This window comes from Pararge aegeria, chromosome 13 (genome assembly GCF_905163445.1).
Source record: "Pararge aegeria chromosome 13, ilParAegt1.1, whole genome shotgun sequence".
NCBI lineage: Eukaryota > Metazoa > Arthropoda > Insecta > Lepidoptera > Nymphalidae > Pararge > Pararge aegeria.
This window is the reverse complement of record NC_053192.1, coordinates 11287325-11313391: the sequence shown is the minus strand read 5'-3', so window position 1 is coordinate 11313391 and position 26067 is coordinate 11287325. Positions and strand designations below refer to the sequence as shown.

General features: G+C 36.4%; 2 protein-coding genes across 2 annotated transcripts in view; one reads left to right on the top strand and one right to left on the bottom strand.

Annotated features, from left to right (window-relative positions):
* Positions 1-411: 411 nt before the first annotated feature.
* On the bottom strand, positions 412-11364 carry LOC120628567. Its single transcript, XM_039896998.1, has 5 exons — positions 11185-11364; positions 9146-9197; positions 5846-5971; positions 5257-5411; positions 412-648 (listed from the first exon to the last, which is right to left on the bottom strand). Exons 1-5 carry the CDS (start codon positions 11263-11265, stop codon positions 475-477), a joined length of 588 nt encoding a protein of 195 aa, XP_039752932.1. The 5' UTR covers positions 11266-11364; the 3' UTR covers positions 412-474.
* Positions 11365-12050: 686 nt separating this feature from the next.
* LOC120628566 (putative phospholipase B-like lamina ancestor) overlaps positions 12051-26067 on the top strand; it is a 36102-nt gene continuing 22085 nt past the window's right edge. Inside the window, exons 1-2 of the mRNA XM_039896995.1 lie at positions 12051-12223; positions 20822-20932. The gene's annotated coding sequence lies outside the window, so the exon portion shown is untranslated. The remainder of the gene's footprint in view (positions 12224-20821; positions 20933-26067) is intronic.

Here is a 26067-nt window from a genome sequence, read left to right as displayed (position 1 = left end):
AAAATATTCATCAGGCATCTTAGTACCCGTAACACAAGCTACGCTTACTTTGGGGCTAGATGGCGATGTGTGTATTGTAGAACATTTATAAAAAAAAAAAACTGAAGACTCCCAACCACCGTTTCAACCCCTTCGGCATAAATACAGCCTATGTCACTCAAGGCCACTTTTAAGGCAAGTTTTGAAAGTACGTTAAGTATTCATAATAGCGGTCCCACTACTATTTTATTAATTGGTCAACTCCTAAAAGGGCGATCCCTAAGATTTTTAAATAAAAAAGAGATTTCTTTAAATTGGATATCTTGTATTCTTGAGTTTAGCTCGGTCTAACAAATAAAAGTTCATCCTCTATAAAAATTTCTAAAAATAAACTTAAACTTAAATACTACTTTTAAAGTAAAATGTATCCGCTTTTATTTAAAGGTTTTATTTGTTTTATATTATTTTACAGAAAGTATTGCAGCACAGCTGAAACTATTTTCTTCTGGGGCAATGGGAAATTGTATGAGCACGGTCGCCCGTGGACCCGCACTGTGGACAGACGAAGGAGCGCAAGATGGGACATCGTACGCGACCTTTTGCGTCCTTCAGGGCATGCGTGGTGTACCACACCTCCGGCTGTCTGTTGTTCTTACAAAACCCACACTCCTGAAAATTATGGAATTTAGTTAAACAATTGTGTTAGGTTTTCTTTAAATTCTACTAATAACTTAAACTAGCTGTTACCGACAGACTTGTAGCGACATCGTCAACGACAACTTAGGGTTTTTAAAACACTCGCAGGAACCTTTTATTTTCCCAGGATAAAATGTATATTCACTAGGTTACAAACCAAGACAAGTAACCAAAACATGCACTGACAAAATATAACAAATGCAAATGCAATTTTTTTTATAACCGCAAGTAAGTTTTACCAGCGGGTGTTACGGATTTAATATTATCCTATGTCCGTATCAAGGATGCAAGCTACATGTGTGTCTATCAAGATCGGCTCTAAGGTTAAGCCAAACATAGGTAACAAACAAACAAAAAGACACACTTTCGCATTAAGATTACTTATATAATATTCGCATTAAGATGATATATTATTAGTAGGGATGGATACGTATAGGAAGTGTCTAAACACTGCGGTTTCTGTTTGGCAATACGATATATCCTGCAGTCATCATCATCATCATCATCCCATTACCCACCCCCTACAGGGCCTCCCCTCTTAAAATGAAAAGGGATTAGACCATAGTCGACCACACTGGCCAAGTGAGGATGGTGGACGTCTTTGTGAACATTATGGAGAACAGTTGCCAGTGGTGAGTGGTGTCTAGAATATTAATATTTCTTCAGAAAATGGCAAGATTAACAGTTTTATTCTGAGTGGTTGATAAAAAAAATCCATAAAACCTTAGCGCCGCTCCGCTCCTTCCATAAGTTTCTAACCTTATTTCTTGCACTTGTTTTATTATCTTTATTTAGGAGATCTTTCTTACATAGATAGCTTCCAGCATTATTAGGTACTTAGTGTAGTTACTACAAGTACTGCAATGCCATAGCTTTAAATGTAAAACCTGACATGGCAAGTTAAAAAAATATTTCTTATATCCATAATTTACACATTGCATTTAAACTTAAATTATCTTTGCGCGATTAAAGAATAAAATGCGTTCTTTAGCCACTGCGATGAAAATACTAAAGCAGCTATAAATATATGAACCACAAAGAATATTTGTCAAACGTATCAGCACGATTTTCTTTACTTACCGACATAATTTTTGTTACACAATAGCTCCGCAGATCTCAGATTACCTACTTCTTAAAAATGTTACGTAACATGAAAAAGTTGAAAAGGAGATTGTAATAATCTGGGGATATTAATCAAGATTTCTATTTTTGGTTATTTAAGATTTGATATTGTTTATGATATAAGAGTATTAATTACAGCTATGCCTATGTAATCAGCTATCATTAGCTAAATGACGGTCATCATCATTGTTGTGATTCAAACTCGGCACTTGATCAGAACTCCTTTATTGTTTTTAATTATAGGCATACCCACATAAAAATTAATAATACAACATACATAACCACAACATCTCTTCCATAAAATTTTAAAAGCATATAGGTATAGATTCAATACTGGTAGACTGATTATGTATACATGTACAAATATACATAAGCCAATCACCTCATGCACTTAGTATATATTAACAATTAATTCATTGTAAGAACATACCTAATTATAATTATATTAAGAGTAACAATCATTTATATTTTTTGAGATTAATGCGAGCCTTGACAGCCGCCGGTCTGATTGATATATCTATATCATTATTATTATGAGTTTCTACCCTTTGTGCATTGTCATGCAAGGTTTCTACGACAGTAGTAGCAGAAGCACAAATCTCATCCGGCGCATTTTGTTCATCACTTTCCGCGCTACTCCACTTTTCTTCCTCTTGGAACATTGCGGTGCCCTCCGCTGAAGGAATACGAAGTAAGTGACGTCTATTTCGTCTATATCGCCTCCCTGACATGTCTGTAACGAAGTACGAGCGCGGCTGAGGCGCTGCACTTTGTACTTTAGCGTGCTTGCGTCTGCCTTCATCTACCATAACTACATTCTCTCCCGGCTTTAGCTCAGGCAACGCTCGCGAGTGTTGATCATAATATGATTTACTCTTAGCCTGCTTACGTAACATGCAATCGTAATCTAACTTGTTATCGTGGTGTGGTCTGAGCATCTGCTCGTATGCTGGAAGTCTGGTACTCAACCTACGCCCCATAAGCAATTCCGCCGGAGATGCTAACCCTTCGCGTGGGCATGCTCTAAAGTTTAATAAGCCTAAATAAAAATCTGATCCCGAATTAGTCGCTTTAATTAAGTAATTTTTTATTGTCTGAACGCTTTTTTCGCTTCGACCGTTAGCTTGAGGATAATTGGGTGAAGTAAAGATATGTTCAAAACCCCATTTCTTCCGAAATTCCATGAATTCCTTAGAGCGGTAGGCCGGGCCTCCGTCAGTCAATAATTGAGCTGGAATTCCATGCCTTGCAAATTGATCCTTCATAGCTTGTATCACCGCCTTACTCCCAATACTATTCAATGTACTAACTTCAATAAAGTTTGAAAAATAATCAACGAGAAGCAAAAAGTTCCTGTTTCGGTATTGAAAAATATCCGAGCCTACCTTCGACCACGGAAGGTCAGGTATCTTATGCGGGATCATTGGCTCCCGAGTGGGCCGCGGCGCGTGCTCCGCGCACGTCACACACTGGCGAACCGCGCGCTCCACGTCACGCGACATGCCCGGCCAGAACATCACATCCCGAGCACGTCGCTTGCACCTATCGATGCCCATATGACCTTCGTGAACCCGGTTTATCATTTCGGATCGAAGACTTTGAGGTATATAAACTAAATTGTCTTTCAAAATAATATTATCTATGTATTCAAAACATTCTCTATATGGCCATAATTTTCGCACGCATTCATCGACATCATATTTATTTGCTGGCCAGCCATTTTTAATATACTTTATAATAGTTCGACATTCTTTATCAGATTCGACTCCTTTTCTAACTAGGTTAATTTTATCACCACTGAACCTTACGTTGTCAATCACAAAGCAAGATTGTTCCTCAACTTCGACTGAGACATTACTTGTCATCAGCTCAGGCAACGGCGCACGCGACAGAGTGTCCGCTACGAACATATATTTTCCTGGTTTATATACTACCTTGAACCTGTAACCTTGAATTCTTAGCATCATACGTTGTAAACGTGCAGGTACGGCATCTAACGGCTTATTGAAAAGGGCCTCGAGAGGCTTATGATCCGTTTCTACTGTGATGTCACCCCGGCCGAATAGATATTGATGAAATCGCTCTAAGGCAAATACAATAGCTAGCAATTCCTTTTCTATTTGCGCATACCTAATTTGCGTATCAGTGAGCGTGGACGACGCAAACTCCACGGGCCGTCCCGCCTGCAGCAACACCGCCCCCAGCGCGTGGGAGCTAGCGTCCACGGACAGCAGCACGGGCTCGTCCGCCGCGTACAGCGCGAGCACGGGCGCCGCGCACAGCCGGCCTTTCAACTGGCGCACCGCGTTATCATGCTGTTCGTCCCAACACCAAACTACGTCTTTTTTTAAGAGACTACGCAAGGGTGATGCTATTTCCGAGTAATTTGTAATAAATTTTGATAAATAGTTTACCATACCTAAGAAACGCTCTAAAGCGGGCCTATCTTGAGGGGTCGGCATAAGTTCGATAGCCTTAAGTTTATTTTTGTCAATTGCCATACCACCAGCACTAAACGTGTGTCCCAAATAACTTACTTCCTGTACCCTAAACTCACACTTTTCCTTATTAAATTTGATACCTACCTGCCGTGCCCTTTCCAATAAACATTTCAATCTTTCATCGTGCTGTGCCATAGTAGAACCCCATACGATAATATCATCCACGAATGAGTCTACACCCTCCAGATCTTCCAGCAGCTGCCGTACCCTAGCATGAAACACCTCAGAGGCGCAGTTAATTCCGTAAGGTAAACGTAAAAACTGATACCGTCCAAAAGGTGTTCCAAACGTGCATAAATCCGCGCTTTCATTGTCAATCTGAATCATCCAGTACCCCGAACGAGCATCCAGCTTGCTGAAGTAGCGCGCGCCCTGCAACCTGGCCGCTATTACAACAATCATCATCATCATCAGTGGCGTGCATAGAGTCCAAGCCAAGTGCGGATTGGTTGACTTCACACACCTTTGAGAAAGTTATGAGGAACTCTCAGGCTTGCAGGTTTCCTAACGATGTTTTCCATCACCGTTAAAGCAAAGTGTTAGTTTAAATTTTTTTAATGCTTAAAAAAACGCACGTAATTCCGAAATATTATTAGTGCGGGTCGGGGATCGATCTCAGTCGCCCTGAAATAAGGCCGTAGTTCTAACCACAGGGCTATCACCGCTTTTTAATAACGTTGACCCTAAGCAATAAATGGAACATTGGCCGAACTTTTCTCATCAGGTAGTATCGTTAGCTCCGTGTCCAAAAAAGCATATTAAATTGTGATTCCTGTTTATAACGATAGGATAAAGATTAAAGTATTTACATTTACTTTCTTTGTACTTTAACCTTGCGGAGTTTCAGTATGGATCTTAGTATTCAATAATTTCAAGAAACCTCGTCGGGTAAAAGTTTGTGCAAAACATTACTCTCCTGTTGTCGGTTAGGAATTTAATATTGGTTTTTAACACTTACAATTTGTTTTTGAGACGACATACGTTGCTGACGTAGAGTGTCCACGTATTTCAGCAAAAGGCTGAACTGGGTAGATGATAGCGATAACAGCGCGGCACGTTCCATGCACATCTTGTTGTCAAAGTCCAAACGAGGTCTAGCCTCTGGAGTATTCCCTGCAATCATAAAAACAGATTTTCATTCATACAATAGTAAGATTTCCGCGTCACATACGCAGTTTCGTACTTCTCGTATCATCGTTTCATTCATTAGCGGTTAAGTTATGTTATTGTTCACAAGAAAAAAAAATAGAAACATATAAAAAAAATAGATTTAAGAAGAATTAAACTTACATTGTCCTTAGGACAGGGTTGGAAAACTGGTTGATTTTTCGTGCCGGTATTCAAATAAAATTAAAAATAGCGGTTTCTTAAAAAAAGTTTTCTTTATCCGGATAACCGGAGATGCAATGACAATAAGCAGTTGTGTGAACATTGACTGTGTTGATTGACCTCTTTTTTTCATTTTTAAACGGTAGATCCTTCATAAATAAAAAAGTTCATACTTACGATAAACAGTTTTTGAAAATAACAATAACGTAGCTACTTACGTGGTTGAAATCCTGTTGGTTTCTTTGGAGGCTCCAAATCCATTAAAGAATTGAATACACTTTGATCCTTTACGGTCACCTTTGCTTCCAAAACCGCAGGGTCCCTTTTTACAGCAAGCAAAGCATCTGTAATTAAAATAATTACACTCCTGAATACAAATTTGTGAAAGTTAGAAAATATCTACTCACCTAAATGTGTAAGGGTAATCCGATATTTAATCAACCTAAAAGACTTATTTTACTTATATTCCGTAGAGTAAACTGTATTTCATAATCATAGAATTCTCAGAAATATTGAATTAGGAAGAACCTTTGTTGGTAATAATTCATTTTAATAAATTTTGCCCATAGCAAATATGAAAGTACCCTCACAAGTATCTATAGAGTACAGCTTTAATGTTCATGAAATACGTTATAAATATTTGATAACAGAGGAATTCCAATTTAGAGATTCTTCATAAAATCACCGCTTTTCCGGAAAATAAATCCTGAAGGCTTCCTTGTTGCTATAAGGCAATATTTTAAGACAAGCATCGCCTGTGACTTCTCTTCAAGTCTTCACCTATCTATTACGAATATTCCTACTCCTAACTACTGCTACTGTCAAAGTATGTTTGTTTTTTTTTATTGAGTTACGAGTTGGCCCAGTGGGGAGGAGGCCGACTTAACTTTCGGGGGGCCGAGTTCGAATCTAAGCACGTACAACTAAATTTTCTTTAAAGTTATGTGTGTTTTAAGTAATTAAAATATCATATGCTTCAACAGCTTAGGAAAACATCGTAAGTAAACCTGCATGCCTGAGAGTACTACATAATGTTCTCAAGGGTTAAGTGAAGTCCACCAATCCGCGCTTGGCCATCGTGGTGGTCTACGTGTGGGAGGAGACCCGTGCTCTGTGGTGGGCCGGTAATGAGTTGATATGATGGTGATTATGACATTAAAAGATCTGATCCTTTATTTGCTAGTTTTATTTAATTTGGAACAACCTAGGATGCTGTCTTCCGATTCATTGTGTATACACTCCCAAAAATGCTGCTTGGCGCTAGAAATAAGCATGCAATAAGCATCGGAATATCTATATCAAATCTCTAGTCTGGTCTGGCAGTGGATGGAGTTACCCACAGACACGTATCATGCCGCCAAGCGACTTACCGTTCAGGTACGATGTCGTGTAGAAACGGATTAGGTATCGCTTTACTGTAACTGCCATACCCCTGACAGGTAGCCCGCTACCACCTTGACTTAACACTAGATCCATATAGCATCATAGTAAGTAGGTAAAGGTTAATTTGTAAAGGAAAAAAAATTGGCTTTACTCAATAAACAGGCTAACAGAGCTTAGCTCGTAATAACATACAAACTCTTCGACATTTTATGGTTTATGGAAAGAAGTAAATAAATACAGAATATAAAATGTCTGGATAAAGGGAATCACGTGGAAAATAGAAATCCTTGACCTAATTTTTAACGGTAGGTTTATGAAATTACCTTTTTTATTCCAACAAGAATATTCTAAGAAATTTTTATAAAGTAAGTAATTTTATTATTTCTCCGTTCAAGATATCATTAAATACCTACCTATATTGAAATTAAACTAGCAGTCTGTGTTTGTTAATTGGCTTAGAAGTTTTTTATCGCAAATTCTACACTTTTTTTTTAAAAATAGATGTCAAGTTATCGTTTGAAGCTAGCCTAGGTCGACGCCTCCCATCCAGCCCATATCTACTTACAGTAAATTCTTAAATTATAAATTCACAGATGGACCCCGAGCCGGGAATCGAACCTGGACTGCTAATGAGCTCGCAGTGGACCTGAGCGACACTACGTGACTACAAATCATTATAAGTATATGTAACAGAAAAATTTTACTAAACGAATCCTCGCGAAAGCTCTAATACAAAGGACCGGGTAAATGAAAACTAACAAAGAATTTCTCATTGCCAAATTCCCAATTTGTTTAGAATGGGTAACGTGAATGCTGATTGGCTAATCTAAGCGTCGAATTAAAAAATCTATTTTCTGGTTGGTTCGAAATACGCCTTCCAAAATGACGAAATACCAACTTATAAATGTACAGAACTGACACGGCAATATTATATTCAAAAAGTTTTAAAAACCCGTATATTTACTTATGTAGATAGGTAGTTACGCAAGTAAGAAATTATACTTTGACGTTATCACAAATGTTGTTTTTTTTACGCATTCCAATAAATTGGAACTAAGAAGTTTTATTGGCCTTCCGCGATTCATAATTATTTAGATACCTACTCGCGTCATCCCACACACATCCCTTTCTTGGGCTTTGAAAATTTTTGTATGAAGCCTAGCTTAACGACTGGCTTTCATTTTTACAATTACTTTGATAATAGCGACCACGCATTCAACCTTTATTAGTCCCATAGCTGGGGCCAACAGAAATGAATAATATAAGATATAAATTTTTAAGAGTTTCAGGGTTTGACAGCTCTTCGGTTTAAAAGCTTGTATACGATATTATAATTTTATATAACTATGTGGTAGGTATTCAGTGGATTAACTTACGAGCGTGACATTACGGGATTCGATACGACGCGTGTCCGTGTACGACGCGACGCTGCAAATTGCAATTTTTCTTTTCGTCGATTTCTAAAAATTCTTAGAGTCGGCGAGTTAAGCATAAATTAAATATTATATGGTTATTAAATGTTTTGGAAATATCAGTAATAAATAAAGAAAATATCTTTATTTAAGACTGATATTTATCTTTACATTTTGCCACACATTACAATTTACAATTCAAGTCTAGATTTACACTTGAATAATATTCAAAAACGATTGAATGATTGACGATGAATTTGATTTTGATAGCTTATTTTTACGGATATCCGAGACGATTATTCGATATTTGATTATTGATTTAATAGCCTACGTGTCTTTGAGCGTGGACGCTGTTTCAGTAAAATAATATTAAGCCTGCTGAAAGTTTAAGGACTGAAGTGCAAAACAGAATTGCCATGGATTTGATCAAATCGGAATTGCGGAGTCGTAGTAAGGTTTTTTTTTTTACAATTACCCACAGAAATTTTATCGGTTTTGAAAAGCCATGACGGTGAAAAACTAATACAAATAAAAGAAAAAACATAATTGTGGCGAAAGAACCTACCTACTTAGTGCTGCATGCACCACAAAGGCCCGACTCCATTACTCTAGTAGTATTGTCTAAAAACCTATATACCTGGAAACCTTCGATTAACCACCCCTGGCTGGTGGCTTAGTGAAACGTGGAAAGTAATTAAACTCTTAAAGCAAGAACAAAAATACCTTTTTGCCAGTCAGATCTTTTCTCAGCGAAAGCATTGTTTGATATCGTTTTCTGAAACAAAAAAGAGCAGATTTTTAAATTTTTACCTAAAATCTTAACGGTATAGTTTTAAAGAGATAAAAAACACACATACACAATCGGATATACCCGCACACCGCAAACCCAAACACACGTTGTATTCACTCAAATAAACAACATACTCAATAATAGGTACATAGTGAGCATGATACATTACTATATTTTATTTTCATTGTTAATATAGATAAATTTGTTATATTCATCATCATCACCATTAAAGCTTTACAGCCCTGGATGGGCATTGACTTGATAATGCAAATTTTTCCATTTAGGCGGTCAGAAGGTGCTTCTTTCCAGCTCCGAACTCCCAAAACCCTCATATCTCTCTCAACTCCATCACTCCATCAATATAACGAGATATTTATGATTTTATTAGGTTTAAAGATATGCCATATATTTAAATATTGTACTTAACTTTAACGAACAAAGATAATATTTATTTTCGTGTACCAAGAAAGACAAACGTGGTACCTATTGCTAAAATCAAATTTCGATGAAGCTGGCCAAAAACCAAAAGAAGAAGTGAAAACAAGTAACCAGCTCTGATATAAAATAACCAAGCAGGTTGAGAAGACTATGGGATGAAGAGGAATTACATAAATTAACGTGACACGTCATTGGAGATTTAGAATTTTTTGGCTACCGTACCAAATGCTTCTCATCATAATACTAATACGAATTCCCCTTGCACCCATTGGTGGGAAAAGCCCGTGGGTGCAAGAGTAGCTTCCCAATTTAATAATGACCTGAAAAAAGACTGTCGATAGTTTTGATTTATTGTAACTATGTTACGATAAATTTAAAATCCAAAAATTTAATTCAAATTAAAAAAACCCAGATAATAATCTGGGTGTTGCTCAATGAGGTTGAAAGAACTTAAGCTATTCGTATAACCTATTAATAGAAGTTCTTTACAGCGAAAAAAATATGTGTTAATTTTGACCGTATTTCTGACTAAACGGTTGTACACGTATTTTTTAATACTGTGAAAATACAAACAACGCTAAGTAAACGCAGCATTGCATTGGTAGACCTAACCCAAACCAAGCGGCGCAAGTCAGTGTTATTTGTACCTACCTACAAAAGACATATGTCCAGCTGTGGTTGACAAGATGATGGTTGTACGCTTTTAAAAATTAATTAAAATCTACTTGATAGAAAATAATATATATCGAAGTACTTACTTAAAATTTACCTAAGCTTAGTTACTTATTCATTAAAATTTTGATTTTGAATTAAAAATACTAGATACCTATCTGGAAATTACTTACTAAATTGGTTGTTTTAATTTTTTATTAATTACTTCTAGGGTGCACCTAAAAATGCAAAATAAAATTACAGGCAACGTTTTGAAATCTAATCGTGTCACGTTTTTAGGGCGCAAAAAAAACGGCAAACAATAGGTACCTAATGCCTTATTCGTTGACATAGCGGCTGATAATTAAAAAAAAATGTAATACCTACATCGAAAGCTAACACGTGCATTGTGCAAAATGATTTGCCATATTCGGCAACATTGTAACTATACATTGTAGTTAAGTGGGTACAAAAAATATTTACGGTTCGAATGTCATTTTAAGTATTTCAGTAAAGCAATGACATTAAATTCCAACTAGGTTCCTACTGAGGTACTGATTAATTATTTTTATTATTTACCACTATCTCCTGCTCACGGCTCTACTTTCATAATATGTTGTTTGGTCAATCAAGTCGGGTTTTCTTTTCTGAATTTGATTCCCATTGCTTAAGAACAGCCAGTACTTTTTCTCGGTATGAAAGGCACCCTAGATGTCTTTTTCGGTACGCCCGACAACGTGTTTGCAAAATTTGGTTATAATTGGTGCTGATGTTAGGGCGTGAAAGCATAACAAATAATAAACTCCTATTCGCCTTTGTAATATTAGTTAGGAAAAGCGTAAAGATGACTAGACTAAAATAGTTAGGAAAATATTCTACTCACCTCAAGGGATAATTTAGGCATTGCCTCTTGCAATATGCTTGCCTTTTGTAAATATCCTTCGATGATCATGTTAATATCCATGGTAATAAGAAAATAATGCACCAATTTGAGAAACTCCGGTCTTTTCGGAAGTCGTTTAAAAACTAATTTTTTATAGCATCCGAAAGTCTACCTTCTGTTAGATGACAAAAACATACATACCCTCAATTAATGCTAAAACAATAAAATAATTATCTGTTGTTTGAATACTGTATAAAAGTGTAATACGTTGGTAGTTTTTGTGATCAAAACTCCTATAAAATTTTAAGTTATTACCTTGAATTATCATATCAATATTTGTATCTTTGTAAATATTTCACTTAACTATAAAACCATCGGCGCCATCTATTGTCATTTTGATAAACTACATGCTGTATTCGAACAAACTGAACGCAAGAACCGTGATAACTGTACTACTAGCATGCCAAAATAATGTCGTTCGGCCGGAACAGATGGCGTTTTAATTCGCAGCACTATTGGGTATTATTTATGTTTTATATTTTCAATGATTGCATTATGTTAGAAACTATCTAAATAAAATAAAATCCAATTAAATACGAAATTCCCATTAACAAACAAGGCTAAGGATAACTAAAAATGAAAATGTAGAGTTCAGCTTAAGACTCTTCTTTGCGAAAATATTCTGTAAATAGTTATTATTAAGAGAAAGTAAAACTTATTGTTGTTAATTTCCAAATAAACAGTCATAAAATAGTCTTTAATTCATTTAATTATTTTTTATCAGTCGTCAAATGCGACATTCGCGTCGTTAACTACGTTCTATCATCAAGGGGATCCGCCGCTCCGTGCGCTCGCGACGGTCACTAAACATAACCACTAATCGACAATCGTCATTTCGATGTAACAAAGTGCGGTCGTGTCTCGCAGGGCTCATTGTAGTTCGCACGAAAGCCCTTATTAGTGCCAATTCAAATGTAGTCCCTTCTGTGCGTCCTACGTTAAAGGCCACCTGAAAATCAAGAGCAAAATCGATGCAAACGTAAGTTGTTTTCTATAAATTTTCATTACTTTGACATAATATTGCACAACTATCACAACGCAAAGGTTTTCCCTGAAAAACATCGATTATAGAAGTTGCCTTGTACTAAATTTCATATTCTCGTTTATTAGGTAGATATTCACTAAGGTAGGTACGTACTAAGATTTCATTTGGTACGCTTTCTCTTAGGTATGAAGCTGTAGCAAATACGTGATATTTATCAAGCTAGCAGCACAGATTTCTCTCGAAATAAAGTATAATTTAATACGTAACATGAAATTAATAATACGTCCAGACTACAGTGAACTGAACACTTAACTATTATACAGAAAAAAGGAGGAAATTTTAAGCACAACGTCATAGATGCCTTCTTAACATTTGGAATTTAATATTTAGGACTGGGGACGTCTAGACGTAAGGCACTTGACCTCAATCGGATTTTGAACCGAACATTGTCCCCTCATTGGGTAAAAGAACACGTGGTTCGTATATTTAGAACGTTGCGAGGCGGGACATGCCATTAATGAAGCAAAAATGTTCCTCACAATGATTCATTTTATACGTACTACTTACCTACTAGGTACTTATTCAATATTTATATTTCTGTGTTAGGTTACTAGTTAACAATTACTGTACATTCAATAAAACTTATCCAACCTAGGTAGGTATCTGAGGTTTCAAAAACATATTAAATGTAGTCTTGTAAAACTGGAGACAGTTTTATTCATTTTAGTTATGTGATCGCATCACAGCTGATGTTATGTGATGATGTTTGATAAATTGATGATACTCAGGCGCTTGCAAGAAAACGGCTACTCTACTCCTCATATTCCATTTGTCTTTTCTTTAATTCCATTTTAAAGTGTAAATTCTTTATAGAAGAAGGCTCATTAGTAGGAAGGTACCTACTTGGCTATTTATTATGTACATTGTATATATTATTACCTAGGTACTGTAAATTTCGGAATGCACTGCTTCCTTAGACATGGGCTATCGTACACCGTACCTACCCTAGGGCAATTATGAAATAGGATATTTTTACGGCCCAACTCAAGACTGCTACCTATTTTTCTATAGCTAAAAATAAATGCCTCTTTAGAGCTCACTTTAATATATTGGTGTAGTAAATGTTTACAATATTCGTGAAATGTATTTGCATCATCGTCATTGAACCTTAGAGTTGTAGCCTCTACAAAAATTTCGCGTACCAACTTCAGGAAATTGTAATTTGTAAGAAGTCTGCCTTGAATTACTGGAATTCCATCAAATTGTACTACCTGAGGCCAATGCTCATGTAATTCTCGTGTTTAAAGTTAACTCGATAAGTAAACTGTTAATAATGATTTATGGTGCCCGTGTCCTTATCGGTCGCCTAACCAAAGGAAAGATAACATCGACATATCGCAAGTGCGGAAAAAAATATGGTAAACTAAGTAGGTGCCTAGATACGGAATATTTGATATACGTCATAGACCTATATCAAATATTCCGTTCCGACCTACGTAAACGTAAGTCATGCCACGTAAAAAACCGCCGAAGCGTATTAGGCTAGTATTTACCCAGATAATTTTGTTATAGGCCTAATCGCCACTTAGAGATAAGGCCGCCTTTTGTATCCTGCTTCATGTGTTTGTTTTTTTTTATCGTTTTTCTGAGTTGTGTACAAATAAAGAGTATTGTATTCTTCTGGCTTCCTACCATTTACTATTCCTGCCAATTTTATCGGCCTAGTGCGCTGAATCTTGAAATACGCAACTTTTTGCTGTTTTTGTTTTGGCTCTAAAGTTTAAGTTAATATTTCTAACGACTTTGCATGGGTTGAGGTTAAAGAATAACAAAAGGTATAAACTTGACGGTCAGTGATCAAGGTTATCAGATATTAAATAACAAACGTTTTTCAATTACGAGTCTGTTATTGTGGAATAATTATGTCAACAGCAACTACGGGACAAATTGCGTACTGATTTGTAATTAGTGAGGCTTGCTAGTGATCTTGAGTTAATTCACCGCTAGAACTGACATTTCGCTTGAAAATAAGCAATTAATGTTGAATTTGTATAGTTTTCTAGTTAACTAAGTATATCACCACGAGATGAGATTGCATTGCATGAAAATAATCATGTGTTTTAATACGAACAAGAATAAATTAACTAAACCAGAGAGCTTAAACCTTTTATTAGGAAACAATCCAACCGTTTCATTCCATATGGATTGCATTTTAAAAAACCTTTTATTCTTTTCACCGTTCTATAATTAATACCACATTGCAAGACCGAGTTAGATTGTTTTCAACAAAAGTCAGACGAACCGTGCATTCCTACTATGGTATAAGCTTTCACGCTTAGTTTTTAATAAAAAGATTTTCCAAAAAATCTATTCCCAATCATCAACGTGATAAAAATAAGTGGACCGAGATATTTCTGACCAAAATGTATTATAGTTCGGCGTATTCGATCGGCGTAAGTCTCTACACTTACCTACCTATAACAAAGGTTAATTTCAATATATTGCGCTATCACCAGTATCTACGACGTAACGTACCTACCAGTACCTTCCAGTACCCACGATGGATGACGCTGTAGTTTACATGAGGCCTAAAACCTACGCCTCAAATTGATGGACACGGGGCGGCATGTTGCAGGACGTGCTGCTTGCATGCTCTGTGAAGTGTTGCTCTGATGATAGGCGATGGTTTTCCACTTACCATCAGATGGGCCATCTGCTTAGCCCCTCAATTTAAAAAAAAATACCTATATTACTTTGTATTGTAAATTGTAATAGGTACCACCGTTCCGTTCCATCCATTCATCCGTGGAATGACAAAAATTCTAGAAACTATGGTATGATTCATGAAAATATTACAAATGGTATTCCACTGATAAGATATTGTGATAACAATAGTAGCATGTAGCTACTAGGCGAGGTAGGTATTTCGAGGAAAATTGAGCCAGGAAAAATTGTTGTTAGGTAAATTAGATTTCACGTTAATATAACTTTTTCGGTCCATATGAATATCATTTACACAATACTTATATGAAAACGAGGTATAATTGAAAATGTAAGTAATATAATACGTAAAAATTAAGATTAAAAGGGGTAACTAAACGTTTAAATCCATAATCCTACTATGTTGCTTCCTATAAATGTGAAAGTGTTGATGTTTGTAATTCAATCGCGCAAAAACGGCAGAACGAATTTGGATGGAATTTGACATGCATGTAGCCTTTGACATGGAAAATAACATAGTCTACGTTACGTCCGCGTGGCTAAAAAAACCTTAATCCACACGAGAGAAGTCACCGGTATCAGCTAGTCATGTTATAAATTAGAGATGTAATGAGATCCATCTTGCCGAATACAGATTACCTATTGGGCATGGCTCTCGACCGAAGCGCCGAATGTTTGGCAAAACAACTACAACATAAATTATATTATTATTCACGTTGTAAGAACCATACCGACACCAATCGACCTCACTGGCGCAATGGTGAGCGTTGTGGTATAAGTGAAGCTCCCGGGTTCCTTCCCCGCTGGGGGAAATTTGGGATATTATAATTTCTGTGATCTGGTCTGGTTTGCCGTTCCGGTAATATTTCGCGTAGTAATCGATAATGGTATATTTAGTATAACTGCGTACCCTTAAGAGATTAGCCCGTTACCAACCTAAACTGCATCATCACATACCACCAGGTGAGATTTCAGCAAGGGCTAACTTGTAGTGGAATAAAAAGTATTTAGAAATGGAACGACTGAAACGTTGTCCGATAGATAATACAGCAAAATTAATTTCTTAGCTATGAGCGTTTGTATAAGATGTTTATCAGTAGTGCGACAAGATGATGTGAATACTGATCACTCGCAGAGCACGCTCGTATGAGACTATCGTATCGAGAAAGCATAAGATCGTTATAGCGGCATGGACACAGTAAGGTCACTTTCCAGATAGCTAAGCGGTAAAAAACCGGCTTAGTACGAATTTCACTGGCATACGTATGGTTTTGTACCAAAGTGTAACCGAATACTTTATCTACATTATATTAATAACAATATTACGATGAAAAAATAGTATATGATGTAGTTAGAGCTTCGGCCTCCCATTCGTGGGGACCGTGTTTAATCCCCGGCACGTTACATTAGTTACATTATTTCTTCTGTAACATAAGAGCTAAGCTCTTCTCTTGTTGTTGTTATGTAGCATTTTCCAACCTTCTCTATCCATGGCCCTCTCTTTCACCTCTTTATAAGACCCCCCATATTTCATTAATTAAATGTCGCGTGCTTTAACGCTGATGGAAAATATTGTGAGCAAACTTACATGCCCAAGTGTTCTCCGTAATGTTCTCAACGATGTGTGAAGTACCAATTCGCACTTAGCCACCGTGGTAGACTACTTACAGCCGAAGCCGCTTCACATTCTGAGAGGAGATCCGTGGCTTGTAGTTGGCCGGTAATAGGTTGATAATGTCGATAATAAAAGCGGCAATAGTATGTAACCATAATAGTACATAATCCACGACTTAGATTTACATCGCTGGTCGACAGCAATCAGCATACCTGTATAAAGATTACGTTAATAATGCACTGGTTTTAAACCGTTTATCACATTATATTATGTGATGAGTGTGATTGATGTTTTCCGTGTTACCTATGTCTGAGAAGTTTTATAAACTTAGCAACCTCTAAATTTAGATTAATCACCGTTCTTAGTCTTAGTCGAGGCTCAAGACAATTAATAAATTAAATCAGTAAAACCGGTAGAGTTACTAATGAGAAAAATTTGCATTCTTTGTTTTAATTTTTTTGTATTATTTATGTCATACTGATACTTATATTATTTATAGCTAGGTATCCGTTGTCGATGTCTTCATCCGTATTGGCTTTGGATTCTTATTGCTTTCCCGGAATAACAGTTTTCTTCTCAGCCTCTAGTAGGACTAACATGTGTGCCACGAGATAGTTATGTTTAACATTTTCGCGTCCTATTTCCACTAAGATATCTATTTTATGAGTTAAGACGATATAATCGGTAAGTATAATTATCTTATGACGGTTTATGTTAAGCTATGTCTCGCTTATTCCTTAATATTTTAATGAGAACGGTTCTTAGGTGTTATTCCGGTATAAAAAGTCTATGTCTCCGGCTCGTCTAACAAAGACATGAGACAAAATTATATACCCCGAAATTTTCCCCTGACAAGGGATTAAAAAAGAAGGAGAAAATTGTCTCCTGCATGGCTAGCATGGACAAGAGAAAAATAGGTATCTAGTATCAGCTTTATCAACTCTCAGAGTGGAAATGATATCCAAATAATATATGTGTAATAATAACGGGGGTAAACTTCTCCTTTTCCATGTTCCCGTGCTTTAGCAGGTGGACAAGTTAATTATATCCCCTGTCAGGGTATATAATTTTTGTCTCCTGCCTGTGGTAGCCCTGCTGTCCGTGCTAGGCGTGTAGGATGGCAATTCATCTATTTATTACTCCAAATACTGCACATTTACATATGATAGCTGCATAGATCTTTTTAATATTATAACGATGTGGACGTAGAGTAGTATCACGTCATGTTAATTGTATAGGTACTGGCATTCAGCGGCTATTTATCAATCATGTGACGACTGACGAGTGTTAATGCTGTGTTTATTCTGTGATCTATTTACATAACCGGTTTTTCCACCGTTCTTTGCGAGCAATTCATAAGAGATTAGGTATAAGATTAATGGACCTTTCCAGATATGAGTAGTTTAGATGATAAACTCTCCTCTCCCATAGGAAGCCTGTGCCCAGCATGGCTAGCATAGGTAGGAGTCAGAATATATATGATAGGGGTATCATGGGATAAAATTATCGCGTCCACCTGCCAGAATAGAATAGAATAGAAGAAGAGAAGACACCTTTATTATTACACGTGTGTATATTATTTCCACTTTTGGGCCAATGGTCGGAAATTTGATAAAGGTAAAGGTGTGGGAGATAATAAAGTTGTGTCCATTTCCCGGAGAGAAAAACGTCACCTGCCTATGCTAGCCGTGCAGCAGTAGAACATTGGTCATCATCATAATATCAGGCCACTATACCACCCAGGAAAGATTTAGGCGGTAGTGCGCTGGCCTGGTTTGGTGGATTTCACACGCCTTTGAGAACATTATCGAGACCTCTAAGGCATGCAGGTTTCCTCACGATGTTTTCATTCACCGTTAAATTAAGTGATATTTTAATTTCTCGAAAAAAGTTACAGGGCTCGGCCCCTCCGAAAGTAAAGCCGAAGTCCTAACCACTAGGCTATTACCGCTTAGTTGTAGTAGAACATTAATACACTAAATGATGATGATGAGGCTTTTCCGATCCATAAAATCGTATGTTCATGAATTGATACCGTAGGTACCTAATTTTCGAAAACGATTTGAAGATGAATTTTAGTCAAAATGTAATTTGCGATGATCGTTATTCGATAAACACAGCATTTTCGGTGCAAGTGTACCTACCTGTCTTATACAGATAAGACCACCTTGGTCGGCCCGCGCCTCTAATCGTTCATCTTATCTCGCAGACTAATTGTTTGTTTACAGACGGCGATCGCGTACTTTATTATAGGTGATAAAGTTTCGGGTGACATATCTGAGCCGCTTTCGGACAAATGGCCACTGAAAGATATACAGGATATCTGCTATAGAAGTAGATTTAAACGTTGTGTAACTCGGAATTTTGCTAGTCTCTAAATCTCTTCTTCTCTCTTATGAAAGAGAACGCCTTTGCCCAGAACGGCTAGAATGGGCAGAAGACATTTCTCCACGGGGATAGGATAAAATGTTTATCTTCTTCCATACTTTAATCCACTCTCCGAGCATAGGATCGCAGCTCGAAATAATATCTAAATAATATACGTGTAATATAAAACTGGGGTAAACTTCCCCTTTCTCTGATACTGTGCTTCGGCAGATGGACAAGTAAATTGTATCCCTTGATCTAATCAAAGGATAAAAATTTCAAGGTAGTTGATGAAAGTCTTAATCTGTTTAAATAACTGCCTGATCTATTCTTTATGTCCATCCAGTTAAAATAAAGACGTCTTGTTACCCAAGACAGGTTTAATAGGACCCTAAAGTTAAAACATATGTTACGGCATTACCTAATTATGGTTACCTAATTAATTACCTATATATATTTAATACTTAGGCAAACAGCATTAAAGGTTTAGCAACTTGAAAATTATAACTAAGCTATAAGTTATTACAAAGGTTTAACGATTTGATGTGATGAGAGCTTTATCTGCGTTACCATGGAAATAGTAACATATTAAATCAATGCCATGGACCGAATCTATATATGACCATGGAGAATGAGTTACCGTGACGATGATTTGATATAATACCTGTTGGTGACGTTTACGACGTTATCAAAACCTTGCCCTCCTAGTTCCTATATATATTGTTATAAGTACCTTTAAGAATTTTACTTCCGTACGTTATCTACTGTTCGCAAAACGAGAAAAAAACTCTAGAAAGATTTGACTTGAAATTTTTACACGTTTCATTTCTATGAGTGTACTATTCGATTTTTAATGGTTCCATACCCGAAGGGTGCAAACGGAGCCTTTGTCAATCCAAAAAGGTTGAAAATTAAAGAAAACAAACAACGTGCTTTTTCTCGTTCTTATTAATTTATAATTTCTTTAATACGTTTAAAGAAGAGGTGTTCACAACTCGAAACAACTTCGAAATTGTTGTAACGCCATCTAAATACTTGTTATTACACGTTTACCAACCGAGGTACAGTACAGCTGAGACGAATGAAGCGTATCTACTGAAATGATCTAAGCCCTATATTTTAGGATCAGACATCTATATTAAACCCAAAAAGTGTTTAGACCTGTAAACTATATTTTTCATTGAAGTAACTAGAGTACGTACCTACTTATTCAAACAACCAAATCAGATCAGACCTAGATCATTGATCTAGAAACCCTTGTTTTTTGTTTCTCTATCAAATACCAATGAGGTCAATCCATACGCAGGTTTTACTACCTATTGGTATCTACTGACAAATATTTGCTCTACTTTTGTTCGAAATCATTATATGATCTGTTTTTAAAAGTACGGTACAATGTCTTTTTTACAGTTCGTTTCTGTTTACATTTTTAAGTGTTTAAAGTTTTTTATTTCTATCACATCGTAGCACGTCCAAGAATTAACCAGTCAGGCGTTCTTAATTGAAACTTTTGACTGTAACAACATTAATATTAGAAGCAAAAATAAACTCATGCAGTTTACTAGGCTACACATAATTGCAAATTCATTCAAGAGCAATTGTATATTATCACCATCCCCTTACAATTATGTAAACATACATGTATGAACGCTTCATAAGTGCCTGTGATAGGCCTACATGAATAAAGAAATTTTGAATTTGAATTTGAAACACAGTAAAATAGTTACTTCTAAGTATATTTATTCCCCCTTAGGTACCCTTCACTTGCTTGTCGAAATGAATATATCATTTTATAAAAGGATACAGTTTGCACAGGAAACGAAACGAAACGTTTTGGAAGGTTCAAAGTAACAAGTTATTTTAATGGTATTATTTTGTGTTGTTTACAGATCAGTAGCGGTCTAAATCAGTCGATCAACCATATAGACCGCTGTCGCCAGGTCCATCCCGATGGGTTGAGAACGCCGACATTCTGTGTTTGTGGGCACACCACTGACGCTGTAAGTACATGACACCAAGTTAATTTTTAGGTTAGGTAATGCCATTAGAGTTTCCCGACTCCCGACTTAGATGTATGACATCAAACATCAAAGACGTTAGAAGACCGTGAAATTATGCAATCCATACAAAGACCTATTTTCAGTATTAAAACAGTAGACAGGCCGACTTTACGTAGCGATTTATGTAACTGTATCCATGCAAAAAATAACATCGATGCATTGCCGTGTAGTACCTAAGGACTTAATACAATACTATACTGGAAATGCAAGCAAAGTCGCGTATAGTCTGATAATATTCGATTTCAAAGCTTGCGGCTCCCTATACTTCATTCGGACGAAGTTTGTTCGGTTAATAAATAATGGTTTACCTGCATAAAAGAACATCAACGTAAAAAAAGCTAAAATACTTGTTTATGAGCGAAATAAAAATGTTAGGAAATTATTTTTTCCTATCTATTTGGGTGGGTAATTAAAAGTGTTAAATCGTTTCTATTTACAGTCGTATTAAAACACCTAAATACAGAAAAATAATATATAATTTATGCATTTCAATATATGATATAAGCTAATACGTAGGTACATTTCACAGTTATCACAGTATCGAGCTGTACAGTACGCTTGAAAACGTAGAGGCGTATTCAAGTATCGAAATGCTAGTACATTAAAGTAAAATGGAATTTTAATCGTTGGTGTAAAGCTTAAATTTAACTACATTCTTCTGCTATGCTTATGACATAACGTTTGTAACATAAAAATCTGTAGTGCTGATTTTGCGACTCTATAGACTCGATGGTATAATGTTTCGATACGCAAGAGCGACTCTCTACTAAGGGTTCTTCTGGTACTCTACGTACTTTCACTTAAATTGCCAATGCCTATAACGTAGATTAGTGCCAGCATATCAAAAAAGCAATGTGACTAGAAAATTGTGGCTATATATACCTATATATATACACATTACTCTTCGAAGAACGACCCATAGATTTTTTTTTCTTTATAATAAGCGAAAGTTGGAAATACCTATACATATGCTTTGTTTTGTTATAGTACGTTTGAGACATTTTTATTAAGACCAATCAAATGAAGCGCACAATTAAGGTTAATTTGATAGAACTGTTAAGTGCAAGCCAATAATATTTCAATGTATTCCAAGCAACGGAATGAAAAGTTTCTATTATATTAACCTATTGGTCGAATAAGTAAATAGAGAAGGTAATAAGAAAACGCCAACTTTGTCAACCACCAATTCATATTTTTAATCCCAGCTATTCAAGCATACCTTGAAATCAAATGGGTAAATGTGCATGCACCTAAGCATAACTTATAGATATAATATAGATACGTAACTAAGAATAACTTAATGTAGCCTTCTTGCGGAATTTTATGAGATATTTAGGAAATTCGTGAATTATCTGACCTCTTAATTCTAACTACTAAAGATACCTATTATGTTTCTATATAACTTAGCTACGTACCTACCTACTCTTCAGTTTCCTTCCTCTTCATATTTTATGTATGGACATATGCCCATAATAACTTATGAGTTTTTTTTAATACGCTCCTACTGCCCAAGATACTACAATTTTTCAAAGGTAGCTTTCTCAATAGTGAACTATTTTTTTAATGAGAATGATCCAACACGGGGTCATCGAACCCCGATGGCGTCCCATTCAACGATGGGGGCATTCACTGCATGCATGCACAATGCACATTCAAGTGCATTCACCTATGCAACTTTTTAACTTATTGCATAGACTATGAATGTGTTAGTAAATAGGTAGATAGTGTTTCTACTTTTTTTTTAACTAGATGTTTCCCCCGATCTATTGTTTGAAGCCTGATCTTCAAAAGGTCTAAGTAGAAAATTGTTGTAATAAACGTTGTAAAAAAAGCTTTGACGGATCAGAGAACTTTAAGTCGGTTTACCTAAAAAAAATTGCATTCTTTCTGCCAACAGAATTTAAGTTGTAAATTATGTGATATCCAAATACAGAATCACTAAAAACTAAAAATCATTATCATTATCAAAGCCCATCACGGCCTACTACATGAATGAGAAGGGCTGAGGCCGCAGTCCAACATGCTGCTGGTAGAATTGACAAGCCATTTAAAACATTATGGGGGACTCTCGAGCGTGCAGGTTTCCTTACCATGTTTTCCTTAACCATTAAAAAAGTGACAATTAAGTGTTTAAATTAAAACGCGAAGTTAAAAGTGTGTGCTTGGGATTCGCAAGAAGGAAGCCGAAGCCTTACCGGTTAGGCTATCACCGCTTTGGACTACCGCAAGAAAAAAAAAAAAAATTTCGTATTTGAAAGTTATACAAAAGTCGAACGGATAGCATCGAACTAGCAGTCACTCCTCCTTTGTTATTCTGCTATTGACGCCTTTCAATTGTTTGTTCTACAACAATAAACTATAGAACGGTTATCCTTGAAAAAACGACAAGGGCTGGGCCCTCCTAGAAACCGGTTGTGTCACAAATAATAATATAAGTAATACGGTTTCGTTCTTTTTCTTAATTTAAGCCCTGTTTTCTCCACTAAGCTCTTTGGCTATAACAAATTTCTCGTATAAATTGTTTAATTGTGTAGTTGTAATAACAGTGTTAATTATTACAACTACAAAAGAGTAAAAGCAATGAAAAAGCATTATATTATGCGTTATATGCGCTTTTGCTGTAGCAAGTGTGGTCGAATTGGTCCGTACAGTCGCAGGAGAAAATGCCTCCGAGACAATGATTGAATCGTCTAACATAGACGACTAGGCCTGAATGATGATGACACATAGGTATGGTTAAAGCCTACGGACATGTCGCCTATAAGTACTTAGTAGGCACACTGAATTTGAATTGGGTCTATCACGTTTTATTTACAAGCAACCGAGGTCGCTCTTTCACATAAGTTTTAAGTGGATACACATATACAAATCAATTAACTGAAATTAATTGATAGAACTACATCGATCACTTATAGTGATTGAATTCTAATACTATATCTATCTTGTACAACAATGATAGAAGGATAGCATTACTTTTAGACATATATATTTAGTATAGTTTGCAGATTTTTGTAAAACACAGTTGGCACAAATCAGAGCTTTAATAATAATTATGTTCATAATTTAAATAATACAACCAATAAAGCTTCAATACCACGGTCATGTCATTGACCACTTCATAGTTTTTTTAAAAATAAAAACGCGGCTATGGTATGCCGTGAATGCAACCCTTCGAATAAGGCTTCCCACACATCAGCCACGTTGCCGTCAAGACACATTTTAGTTCGATAAAAGTCAAACATAAGATATATTTCTGTGCTGCTTGTTGTCGGTGCATCAATTGCAAATGTTGTAAATTACGTTGCGACTTTCGCAAGGATTTCTGATCTTGTATAGCGAATTACTTATTTATGCCACGTAAATAAGTAATTTGCTATACAAATACAGCATAGCAAATTATTAATTATCTGATCACTGATGACTGACCAGAGATCATAGAGTGTTGCGAACTTCATAGTGTCGCGGCGTGTGTCCGATTCTACGACAATTATCCAACAACAACAACAATTCAGAGTCACTCATAACATCGGTGACTGACGAGTCGTAATAACGCGATTTTTTTTCACAACTTATATAGACCCACTGTGTAGAACTATTTATATTTTTGGTTCACTTGACGGCAGGTGACTGTAGCGTAAGGAATTTAATTCTTCTATATAAAGAGTTTTTGTAATTTTGTACGCATTAATATTTTGTAAACTTTATCACGAATAGAGATAAAACCAAACCCAAAGTTATAGGGATACTTTTCTTGATCTTCAATTTATAACTAAAAGCAATTGCATTCGGTTTTACATTAATTATCTATACTTAAGAGAACATAAGTAGGTACACTATAACGTGATATATATTTGAATGTATAAAATAGGAGCACCAACAAAGATCAGAGTTAGTAGTGGTACTTTTGTATTTTTAATTTCTAAGGTAGGTAGGTACGGTAGGTAGGTACAGTTATCAACTGCTCATTCCAAGGAAAACCAAAGAGGAATGTCGGTTTGCTATCTACCTTGCTACTACCTGAACCCTTCTTCGAATAATCTTGCCTTTTATGATACACAACCGTTGAAAGTAAACCGATTTTTTTTTATATTATAAGCTAAGTGGATGTGAATCAAATCTTAATTTTTTTTTTTTTTCAGTAGGATAGCTTTAGCAATTTGTAAACGTCAAGCCTCTTTGTTTGTGTTAGTGACGTAATCAACGTTCCGTAAGGCAGATTCTATAAACCTTCAGTTTCAGCTTATGAGAACCTCTCTGGCGCAGCGGTAAGCGCCGTGGTTTGAAGTGGGAGGTCACGGTGTCGATTCCCGGCAGGGGCGATTTGGGTTTTTACAATTCGTGAATTTCCTCTGGTCTGGTGTTCGGCCGTGGCTAGTTTCCATACCGACAAAGTGCCGCTACGCGATTTAGCCTTCCGGTACGATGTCGGAGCGGTGATAGCCCAGTGGATATAAGATCGACGTTCGGGGGCAGAGTTCGAATCCCAGCAAGCACCTCTAACTTTTCAACGTTATGTGCGTTTACAGTAATTAAAATATCACTCGCTTCAACGGTGAAAGAACCCTGGACGCCTGAGAGTTCTCCATAATGTTTTCAAAGGTGTGTGAAGTCCATCAATCTGCACTGGTTCAGCGTGGTGGACTATGGCCTTAACCCCTTCTCATTGTGGAAGGAGACCCGTGCCCTGTAGTGAGCCGGTAATGGGTTGATATGATGTACGACGTCGCGTAAAAACGGATTAGGGGTATGATTTTAATAACTGCTATACTCACTAATAGGCTAGCCCGCTACCATCTGACACATCATCGCACTACCAGTTGAGATTGCTGGCAAAGGCTGACTTGTAGTGGAATTTAAAAAAATGCTTTACCTTCACCGTCACCTTCATTATCGTGAAGAAACCCGAGTCTCCATAATGTTCTCAAATGCATGTGAAGTCTACCAATCCGCACTAGGCCGGTAACCGGCTTAAACCTTTCTTGGGGTGTTAATGATAAATATAATATTGGATTAATTCGTACAATTTGCAATTGAATATGATTGTAAATGCATCGTTTATTTCGCAGATACGAGTA